Source organism: Glycine max, chromosome 16 (assembly GCF_000004515.6).
Source record: "Glycine max cultivar Williams 82 chromosome 16, Glycine_max_v4.0, whole genome shotgun sequence".
Taxonomy (NCBI): Eukaryota; Viridiplantae; Streptophyta; class Magnoliopsida; order Fabales; family Fabaceae; genus Glycine; species Glycine max.
Window position 1 is genome coordinate 5,281,924 of NC_038252.2, and position 11,583 is coordinate 5,293,506.

The 11,583-nt window shown below is 34.2% G+C and overlaps 1 protein-coding gene and 1 long non-coding RNA gene across 8 annotated transcripts; one reads left to right on the top strand and one right to left on the bottom strand.

Annotated features, from left to right (window-relative positions):
• Positions 1 to 11,168, bottom strand: LOC121173771 (uncharacterized). Of its 7 annotated transcripts, XR_005889139.1 has the most exons (9): positions 10,936 to 11,168; positions 10,811 to 10,853; positions 10,590 to 10,691; positions 10,387 to 10,438; positions 10,135 to 10,268; positions 6,391 to 7,818; positions 4,205 to 4,328; positions 3,563 to 3,773; positions 1,557 to 1,809 (listed from the first exon to the last, which is right to left on the bottom strand). It is a non-coding gene; the product is annotated as an uncharacterized lncRNA (long non-coding RNA). The 7 variants fall into 7 exon arrangements; XR_005889134.1 differs by lacking the exons at positions 4,205 to 4,328; positions 6,391 to 7,818 and adding an exon at positions 12 to 185 and having other exon boundaries at positions 1,729 to 1,809; positions 10,936 to 11,117; XR_005889138.1 differs by lacking the exons at positions 4,205 to 4,328; positions 6,391 to 7,818 and adding an exon at positions 1 to 185 and having other exon boundaries at positions 1,729 to 3,773; positions 10,936 to 11,153.
• Positions 5,507 to 8,801, top strand: LOC102666543 (protein LAZY 1). The gene is made up of 5 exons (XM_041010795.1): positions 5,507 to 5,647; positions 5,727 to 5,793; positions 6,425 to 7,194; positions 7,556 to 7,841; positions 8,644 to 8,801. The coding sequence occupies exons 1-5, from the start codon at positions 5,642 to 5,644 to the stop codon at positions 8,661 to 8,663; spliced, it is 1,149 nt and encodes a 382-aa protein (XP_040866729.1). The 5' UTR covers positions 5,507 to 5,641; the 3' UTR covers positions 8,664 to 8,801.
• Positions 11,169 to 11,583: the final 415 nt, after the last annotated feature.

Genomic DNA, 11,583 nt, shown 5'->3' on the forward strand with positions numbered 1-11,583 from the left:
AATATAACTTTCCATATGAACCTTACGGATTGTCAATCTGTATGCTTCTTATGTTATACGGATTGCAAATTCGTATAAAACTATATTGAAGTTGCAAAAGAAAATCAACATACCTCTACCGGTAACAACCACACCAACCACCATCACAACCACCATTTACCAACGAACCACTATAACCAATGCGCCTTGACCAAAACGAACACAAGAATGAATGAGCACCTCTCACGAGAATGTAAGCAAAGAAAAAAATGGATGGTGCATGAAGAAGGAAAAGAAAGAAGAAGTGAGCAGGGGTAATTTTGGAATTTAAAAAAATTGCTAGGTGTACAACAAATATACTGGGTGCACAAAGAAATTCCCCTAATCATGGCTTTAGCTTCTATTAAAATGAAATTATCCAAAAGCTTTGAATGGATATTATATGTGAACGAAACACTTTGTACCAAAGACTCAATTTTACTTTTAAAAATTAAAATCTGACACACCTATTAATTCTTAAGGTATGCTTGACCTTTTTTTTTACTCAAAATTTTGAAGTTAAAAATAAAAACTTAAAAAATGAATAAAAGTTGCAAAGCAAATTTCATTTTCTTAAGCTGAAAAGATTTTTTTAAAACCAAAAGTTGTTCGATAAATTCTTTAAAGACTTTTGCTTTATTTAAATTTTTTTATTTCATCCAATGAAAAAATATATTTATAAAAGAAAAATATTTTTGTAAAATTAATTAACTTACATAAAATTATTTTTATAATATAAAAAAGTAAATATTAAATTACAAATTATAAATTTTTTTTATAAAAGGTCAAAATTCATTATTCTATAAAATTTTATTTTTAATTGTAATTCACAAATGATATATAATATTAATTTAATCGAATAAACTCTCACTGAGGGTGGTCACGTGGCAGCCTCGTTCAAGTTTATGAGACATTTTGATCCAAATCAATCAAAGTTAATCAATTTGTGTGGATCACTTAAAAAGTCATGAGTTATTTTAAAAGAAACTCATGACTTTGTGTGTTTAGATCTTGACCATTCAAAATAAGATCTAATGATCTAGTTTTGTTCCTCTCACATAAAAAAGGACATCTCTCTAGGAATGTGCTATCTTGTTTGGAATAAAACTTGAGACAATTCCAATCATAGTACAACAACACAATAATTTAGTAAAAAAATAAATATGACAAAATGAAAAGTTAAATGGGGCAGTACCAGTGTTGCTTAGAAAGAGAAAATTATTGACACCATTATAATAAATATTTGAAAAGTAGTCTCTCTTGCATATAAAGCAATTGTACAATAGGACAACTATTGCACTCCATGCATTACATGAAAACTTAACATTTATTTTGTCCTACAATCTTTAGTCACAACATTGGTCTTCTTTGAAACATTATATAAAGGAGTTAATTATTGATTATGGATAATTGAATAATATAGTGCTACACTTTTACAGAGATAAAAAAAAACATTTTTCAATAATTTTTCTTCATTCTAAACTTTTTTTGGGGATCCTTAATGTACTTATTTCTTAATACTTTGCATAGTCAAGAGATTGTTCCTAAAGTATCATTGTATATCTATATATCTTTTAGAAAGCATTAATTGTATTTGGAATAAGTCTAAAGAGATTTGTGTGAAGAATACTTGAATACAAGGAAATTGTTTTGTAGTCTTGGTGCATAGGGAAAAATCCTTGTGTATTAAGGACTGAATGTAATTCTCACCATTAGAGAATGAGTCGAAACAATTCCTCTTTGTGCACTTCCACCTTCCATCTCCTTTTGAGTTTCTAGTCTTGGGATTGCCTAGCAAAAAAAATTTCAAAGTATTTTTAACTCAATAATTTAAAAATTGTGTTTAGACCACCAAATACATAGATCAACTAGCGTGAAATTGTTATATCTTAACCAATAATCTCGATTTTGAATCCTGGGTAACTACGTTAAATACTTGGAGAGAAAACTTGTACCCATAGTGGTCTTATTTGACTTGAACATGATTGTCCCTAGTGGAGGATACATGTGATCTAGAACAACAAAAAAATTGTGTTTGAATATATCATATGAAATTCTAGACAACCCCCTTTTAAGACTTCAAGTCATTTAAACTTACTTCTAAATGATATTTGAACATTTGTTTTGAAGAAAAGCTTATTTTCTACAAAACTTTAGAAGAACAATTAAATTCTCCCTCCTATATGTTCAACTAATACAAGGAATTGACAATTTGACATCAAAGTTTGTAACAAAATCACATTACATATGTCGTGCTCATGCTTTAGGATTGATAGCAATAAGCATCAATTCAATTCGTGTGAAAAAAGATTCAACTTTAAAAGAAGATAAGAGATCAACTTACTCCAAAGAGTTGCTCTTCATTCTTACTATTCATTTTCTTGGAATCTAATAATAAAATTAGTGACTTATTACCACCATTAAATTTCAAGAAAATAAATGATAAGAAAGATGAGTAATTTTAAAAGAATACTCTTGAAGTAAGTTTATTCCTCCTCTTAAAAGAAATAGTGGTACCTTTTTACTATAGTAGTATAAATAACCTACAAACACTAGTAGGAAAAAAATAGCCGTATTAACTTGATAATTAATTCCACATTCAAAGCCTTTATCTCAAGCAATAATTTCCATTCCAAAAAAGGGGAAAGAGTTGTAGTTGAAAGAAGCTATTATTCAGTGGTTGTTAGAAAGACTAAGTTAGGTCATTATGTCAACCACATCCAATTTCCTTAATCGCATGGAACTCACATGGTCAGCATCTATCCTTTATATGGGTTACACCTATACCCTGCACCGTCTAAGAAGTGACCCATAATTCTGAGGACTTAGTGTTTGTTTTGGACATTACTTTTTGAATGGCTGATATGGCTTTGTCCTTACAAGCAAATCATGTAAATCCTCCAAATGTGGCAACTTTCATGTTAATCTGCCCGCGTGTTGCTAAACTTGAAGATGCCATAGCACCAAAAAGTTAAGCTCATTAGTGGGGTTTGTTTGAATCTCCTATAAGCCTATCTGACTTCTTAATAATTGGACTAGGACTTGGGACACATTCCCCTGTTGAAACATAGTGAATTTATGTCGTGATGCCAATCAATTGTTTCTAAAATGGGAATGTCCTCAAAGTTAGTCAAGTATTACGCCTTGTTGCACATGCAGAGTAAATAGAATATATTGGTTGTGTAAACCACTTGAAGGAAAAAATCAAGCACCAAAAGTTAAACAAGATTTGAAACCATATTCCGAGAAGCAGGTAAGCATATGACAAACAAATGCAGTTGATCCTGCAAGTGTGATGCTGACACTGCACACTTTTTATCAACCAATCCAAAAGGAGAATATATTTGGAATGACACATCAAAAGTAAGCCAGTCTTCTGTAGTGTACTATGTTGCCGAAAATTATTGGTTTATGCCTCAAAAATTGATTAGAAAGAAAGGTCCATCTTGAACCAAAGATGTTCTAATTAAGTATGTTCAATATATGGAGCTAATTCAATTACAAATTACCATCTAAGGAGAAACAATAGCTTAGGCATGTTTACCTTTGAAAGAGCCGCAACAATTATTTGTCCCTATGCAAAGAAAAGTACTCACAGTTACTGCAGCACATTCATGTATATCTTATAAATGAACATTGCTTAATAGTGTTCACGCCTGAGCTTTACTACAGCTTTCCCCTGGGAAATATTACTCCCATCGCTTTCTAGGCATGATGTTGAACCTTCAGGAACAGCAATTATCTCCTGCAACATGCTGTACGACAATAAAGGAAGTTCAGAAGGCATAACTACAATGAAAAATGGCTCAGACATAAATCCTAAAAGATTGAACCAAGGATATCATCAAACGGGAAGTGTTCCTTGATTAGTTGATTTAGAAAGATGCATGAAGTCAAGTTACATCAAGCAAAGTGCTGGGTGAGGGATTAACATCCCTTCCATGATCTCGTTCCCAAGTGTAAAACTGCAACGGGAAGAGGACCAAATCCATGATCCCTTAAAATCACATGGCAAACCATACAAACATTATTTTCCCTTTTCTAGAAGACTTTAACTTCACTTTTAACCAATCTGCAATGTGCTTTGGTGGAAGTGTGAGGAACTAGAAAGGTACGAAGAGTTTTATCTACAATTACCAGTGAGACATCACAGATAAAGTTTATAACAATTCAAAATTAACATAACTATAGTCAAAGAGCTTTTAGCTCAGTTGGCATTGGTCTTGATGTGATAATGATTGAAGGTTGGTCTTTCACTTGGCCATCTACCCCCCTTCTTTACCGAGGTACTTGCACCTCCTATCTAGTATCTACATAAAGATAACAACAACAATAACAACAATGATGTCGATAATAATAATATAAACACTTTAATATATTAGCATAAAACTTTCAGGCACATCCATCACCAAAAAGAGATTTCTTAATGCTTTAAGCACATCCAGTCCAGAAGCTTCGCACCCTAGCCTTGCAAAGAATAAAGTCTACCATTCTAATTCTAACTAACATTAGATGTGTCCACTCAAGTTCTCAAGGTTCACATAACACAGTGTCCGACAATTCAAAAAACTGTATTGGGAAAAACCCAAATCCCACATTGGCTAGAGATAAGGCCAATATAAAGTATATAAGTGAGGGGTAACCCTCATTCTTTGAACTAGCTTTTGGGGTTGAGTTAGGCCCAAACCCACATTCTTAAATGGTATCAAAGTCTATCCTAGATCCATTAAATGGGCCATCCACCATGTCATCCATACACCAAGCCCAAAAGTGCTAGGCGTGAGGGGGTGTATTGGAAAAAATCTAAGTCTCACATTGGCTAGAGATAAGGCCAATATAGATTATATAAGTGGGGGCAACCCTTACCGTTTGATCTAGCTTTTGGCGTTGAGTTAGGCCCAAACCCACATTCTCAAAAAACTGGGACTAGATTTTATAAGTTAAACTTAAGAAAAAGTTTATCAGTTAACAGTGAATACTTAAAGAAATATGGTTTGCACTTTGCACATGTAAAGTACAGAAAGTATTAACCGTTTGGTAGTAGGACTTCTGAATTGAACAGCAGTCTTTCCAACGATAGCACATCACAAAAAGCATGCCCGACTACTGCAAATTTAAATTTTCACTAATTGCTTCTGATTTCCTGAACAGATGGTTGTATATTATTAGGTATATTTGTATAGAGTATATTTTTCTGCAACAGTTAGAGTGCTTTAGCTGCATCATTCAAAATTGACAGTGTCTGGAATCAAAGATTATTTACATCCGAGAGTGATCTAACTCCATTAAGTTCATACAGAGACAAAAATATAGACATAGCATTTTGAAAAGAATAGCCAACCAATTCACAATTCACCCTCATGATTAGATTTTGAAAAGAATAGCCAACCACATTGTTGTATCTATCTAATTGTTTTTCTCTATGCACACATCTAACTTAGACTCTTCTAATATAAATCTACTTCCAACTCGTAATGAATCACAAAGAAAAGGTCTTTTGCCTTTTCACTTTATCCATCATATCCTCCCAATCCTAGAGATCTTTTTTCTTGCACATATATATCTGCCAGCATAATCAGTTAACTAAGAAATATTTGGTTATCAAACAAGAAAAGAGATCAAAATGAAGGTGAGTCTAAACTCTGCCCAATGACAATGAAAAATTTCTTCCAGTCCTTCAACTTCATCCCTGCCTTTCCTTATTGCAGCTATTTCAATGGGTGCATCGAAAACTTCGGCAGAATAGTATAGATCCTTTCAAGGGTTTCACACTTGGTATTGAGCTGTCCTTACTAACTTATCTCTTAGAATCCAATATTTCCTCTCTTTTTTCTTAATGGGAGTGAATGAAAATGGAACAGAAGGTTGGCAATGTAAATGGTCTTTAAGGAACTCAGTGAAGGCTAAAAACTGCCACCAGTCACACCTAGACACAACTAAATTGTGCAACTGACTGACTGGTTACTGTCAATCAATGCAATAGCACAATATGCGTATTACATTGATTTTTCTGAGCTCTAGATTCTGAATAAAAATCTAACCAAAATGTTAAGACTTTGGCTAAATTAAACATAAGGTGTTTTGCACTCTAGGCTTTTTAAACAGATCAAGACCACTACTGTGCTTGAAACATCTGCATGTAACTTTAACAGTTTGGCTGCAACCACTAACCTAATCTGCAGATAGAAAAATTGCACTTATATCACTCTCGAGGACCAGTGTCCACATTTAATTCATCTGATTATTGTCGTTTTTTTCTCATGTTCTGTATTCCTCTTTCCAGAGTACAAGGAGAGTAATAGCAAGAAATCAATGTTTCACTGAGTTATGTAGCATGTATTATGTATATCTATCATTAAATGATAATCTCACCAGTTTAGTAATTTCTTTTGGACTCCAATTTCAGGAAACCCTTGTACTTGCCTTACAGTGCAGCCAACACTTGACAATCAATACTCCCAGACAAAGCCAAGCTTCAGCTCCATAAATCAACCCAGTTTCTCAAAGCCACACCATCAGGAAAATCAAACATCTTACTCTGGGTTGGTCGACAGCAGAGAAGATAAGCCTCAAGAAGAAACACCTGCAATAGTCGCTGAGCTCTTTGAAGGTTTTCTAACAATTGGAACTCTTGGTGCAGAAACAGTCACCAATGAACCAGGAACACCAACATTTGCTATGCCTTCAGAAAACATAACATTGAGAAGTGAAGAGGTGACAGAAAATGAACTGAAGCTCATAAGTTATGAGCTTGAGAAATTTCTTGAGGCTGAAAAAGAAGAAAGTTCGTATGATTCATCAGGAAGAAACAGCTATGTTAGCATTATCACACTTTGTGGAAAGGAAATAGATGGACCCAAAGCTGAAGATTACAGAAACAAAGATGACTGTCCACTGCAAGGATATTTACTGGGGTCCTCATTTGAACTTCCAGAAACAAAACAAGAAAGGAAAGAAAGAGCATCACTTGCTGAGCTACTTTATAAGATAAAGGCAACAAGTCAAGATTGTATAGAGACAGGAATACAAGGAGAAACACAAGTCAAGAGAACTACTAAGTCTTCTGCCATGCATATTATGAGAAAGATATTGAAAAGGGTCCACAGTTCTTCAAAAAGCTGTAACACTTCCAGGGATGATGCTGATTCTGCTTCAACCAATAAAAAACTCCACAAGGTTGGTCTCTATTACTAGACCTTCTGAACCACATTTAACACCAAATCCCTTGGTTGTTGTATCACCCACTTTGATTATTACCTTATCATCTTAGCAACATATGGCCAATGAAAATCGAAACGTGTGTTTGTTTCTTTAGTCACACTGGAAATAATCTTAAAAAGGATGAAGCCAAACACAACCTACACAAACCAGATTGTGAGAATCACCTGCTTCTCAGATTTATTAGCCAAATATTATCGACGAGATAATAACATAAATTTATTGAGTGCTTGTTTTCAATACGAATGTCTTGAAAATATAGTGAATATTAACTATCATCTTATAATAAATTATTTAGTCCGTTCATCTGGATATGCAGGTTCTACGTATGTTTCACAGAAAAGTCTATCCTGAAAGCCCTGTAGATGGAAACGATTGCATTCAATCCCACAAAGGTAAGATAAAAAATGTCCCTCATGAATGCCTCCAGGAATATGATGATGGGAAGTTCACAAACCCAGACAAAGGCAAAAGATTTTATTCAGATACCAAATCAAGAAAGTGGTCCCAACACTGTATGACCAATTGGAACCCACCACAGCATGGGCTAATTTGCAGTAGCTCAACTGGAAACAATGAGCACTGGATCAAAACAGATGCAAAGTGTAAGTACTACATACATCTAGTTAGAATGCAATTCCTTTCACACACACACAAATTTTATAAATATCTTCCATTAGCATTATTTCAAGTATTCATAAAAAGTCTTATCTCAACAACACAGAATATATAGTACATATTGCAAAAATAAAGGAATGCCATGTTAATCCTATGATACCTTTGACGCATGTATATAAGACAAGAAAAGAGAGAGAGAGAGACAGAGAGAGAGAGAGAAAACCAAGGGAGTGTTGAATATTATTGTGCAACTGAGAGAGAAAAGGAAACTGTTAAATAAGAAGTGGGTGAGAAATTGTGGGGAGGCATAACAGAATTTTGGAGAGCGATTTGGTTGCTTAAGCCAGGGATGGCAGAGTCCGTGTGTCAGCTCTGATTGTATTCTCTTCTGCAGCATTTTTCTGCATTTCCTCTAAAGTGAATACTTTCAGCATTATTTCCAATTACTGTTCCCCAACAACTATTTACTTATCCAAAATATAAATTACATTAGAAATTTTTGTGCTTGGATACTTACAAAGATAAAAAGGATCTACCATCACTCCTCTTTCCCACCGCCTTTACACTGACCAGGACCCTACCAAACTAACAAATTATTCCCAAATACCCTATCAACAAGTATTGAGTAAAATGTTTTATAAGATGTAACATAACGCCAATCTGAAACTAATCCTCAGCAGGTTTCTAGATTTCAATGCAAATTAATATATCATGAATTATCATAATATGTGCGCCACTGAATTATAATTAGACTATTTATGTACTCATTAATGATTTTTGGCATTGTAGATTTGGTGCTGGAGCTGTAGCAACTTAAGTTAATCAGTACTAAAGTCATGATGAATTGAGCCTCTATAAGAGAGACTTGTCAAAACTAGTATTGGTAATTTGATATTATGATTATGTTATGCCTGTACTTGAAGTGATCATGTATTCAATAAATCTGTGAGTTTTGTGAAAGCTTAATAAATAGACATGTTTGGTTTACTTTTACTAGTCAGTTATAAATGCTTGAGAATCATTTTTGCTTCACAACTCAAGACCAACCCTAATTAAGGAGTTTGTTCAGCATTCAGCACAAATAATGTCAGCTGTCAAACTTGTTGAAGGTGAAATGGTGAATGTATCAATATCACTACTTTTAATTGTCATAGAAGAGTAGAGCACAAATGAAAATGAACAAATCACCCACAACAAAAGATATGCATCATTAACCACCAGAATTTGTTATCACTTATCAGGTCAATACAAACATTCTCCTCACTAGGGTTTAAGAGAGCATGCAACTGACCCTCTGATAGACCTTAATTGTAGCCTTAGGTTGGGTGTTTAGTTCCATGTTACCTTGATATATGACTTAAATAGAGCTTATAAAGTTAGGGTAATTCTCACCTTACAAGCCATTTTTGCGGGGTTGAAGCCCAAATTCTAAGAAAAAGACAAGAAGATGGTGAGCCAGTAAGTTAGTAATGTTGCTGCCTTGTGATCTAGGGGTCATGGATTCATGGTTCTTCTAGTTACAGAAAAAGCCTTTGTCCATTATTAGATTTTAGCTTAAAACCGATTGGTACTGAGTGAAGTTATCCAATAGATACATAAGTTGCACCTTAAAAACTGAGGCAGGCGGTGTGAGATTTCTTAACACAACCCCCTCCACAGATGCCTGCCAGAATAGGCGAGCCTACTAGAATAGGCAAGAACTAAGATGGGTTATAGGCTTTGATACCGTGTTAGATTTCAGCTAAAACCAATTGGCACTAGGTGAAGTTGCCCAACAAATATATAAGATACATCCCAAGAACTGAGGCAGGTAATGTGGAACTTCCTAACATATATAGGGGTGAGATTATGCAAATCTGACCCTCCCCAAGTCCCACAATGGTTGGAGCTACATGCATTGGGCAACCCATTTAGAAAGACAAGAAAGAAAGTAGAGACATATGGACGATAAGAAATTCTCCACAACAGACTAGAGAAGGACATCGAAAGTAGAAAAACAATAAAGAACATACATAAACGAAAGGTTCTGCAATCCCTCCACAAATATGGCAAAAAATTCAAGAGAAAGTCCATGTGCTAAACACCAACAAGAAGCTTGAAAAAAGAAAAACACATCTATCTCATAACAAAGGCTGACAGAAACCTGTCTTGAAAGCAAAACCAAGTCCCTCTTTGATCCTTCTTGATCCTCAAAATAATCAACAGAAATTGAATAAAACTCTGAGGGCACAACCATTTCACCAAAAACACAAAAGAACTGCAATTAGTTAATATTCGCACCTCTCGGGAAACTGGAAGACAATACCAACCCTTTCCGGCACCAAGGGCTCTGGAGGTTGACTCGGATTTCCATCACTCCCATATTTTTGGATGTGAATACATACCGAGGTTGGTTTGCTTATTCCTGCAAGAAGCTAAATGGAGAAATGCGAGCCCATTTGATGAGTGATAACAATAACCCAACTAGAAAAGCATCATGCACGAATATTCAAGAAAACCAGATTCACTAAATGGATAAAAAAAAAGTATGACCTGCAATAGAGTTGTTTTTCCACTTCCACTCTGTCCGAAAATTAGACCAAAACTGTTGCAATTGATAGAAATAAGCTGCCATAGATATCCAAAAAAGAACTAGCTAGGAAGATATATTATTGACAAAATTCATACTCAGAACAAATGACAATTGAAGTTATTAACACGATGAAATAAAGACACACACACAAACACTTAAGTACCTCTTCTCTGGAAGTGAAAAACTAACTGAATTCAGAAGTCTAAGCTGAGTCCCCGGGGCTTGAGCAAAAATATTACAATTATTTTAGTACATACATACATTCCTGAAATTTCCACCATATATAACATAAAGCAGCAATAAAGAAAGTAGCTAAATGTGAAACAAGACGTTAAAGCAAAATCAAAATGAATGGACAGTGTAAGTCGAGAGGAGCGTGCGTACTTCGAAAGAGGAGTAATTACAGTTGATTCTGGGAAGCTTGAACCTGCAATCGCGAGTATGGTTCAGCGTGGGTCAGAACAAAATGAAATTGAGGAGAGGAGAGTGAGAGGGAGAAAGAAACACACGATGTGGTAGAAGGGGAAAGCGGTGGTGGTTGGAGGAAGCGCAACCCAATCGGTGGCTTTAAAGCGGTGTATGTCGTCATACACGGTGGCTCCGGGTGGGTTCCGGGTTCAGCTACGGCTAACCGGCAGGGTGGGGTGATGGGAATATCTGCTTCAAACTACAGAAATTTTAACGACCGGAAGGGTAAAATATATTTTTATTTTCTCTAATTTTAGAATTAATTTTAGTTTTTATTTTTATAAATGGTCTTTCTCCATTCTCATTATTTATTGATGATATAATGTAGATGTATATGTTGATGTTTGAATTTAAATACATATTATATTATCACTAAATAATGATAGAGATTTTTTAAAAACATTTAAAATATATAAAACTAATAAAAAAACTTTAGATGACAAAAATTAAATTTAACTATTTTTATAAAAATTAAAATATATTTAAATTTTAAAAAACATTTCTTGAAAAATTTTAAGTTGTTTACAAATTGAGAGAAAAAGGAAAAAATGAGAAATAAATAATTAATTTGATTGATAATGAAATGTGATAAGATGAAATATAAAGAGAAAATGAAATTGTTGATTGAGTGTTTGAAATTTTTGGTTGTCAAAAACTATAATCACTCTTAAATCAAAACGTGAAATACA

What these genes read in the sequence shown, in the direction of transcription:
- LOC102666543 (XM_041010795.1), top strand. An exon ending in TTTCAAGGGTTTCACACTTG is followed by an intron (nt 5,794 to 6,424) that starts GTATTGAGCTGT and finishes CTCCAATTTCAG; the next exon opens with GAAACCCTTGTACTTGCCTT. An exon ending in CCAATAAAAAACTCCACAAG is followed by an intron (nt 7,195 to 7,555) that starts GTTGGTCTCTAT and finishes CTGGATATGCAG; the next exon opens with GTTCTACGTATGTTTCACAG.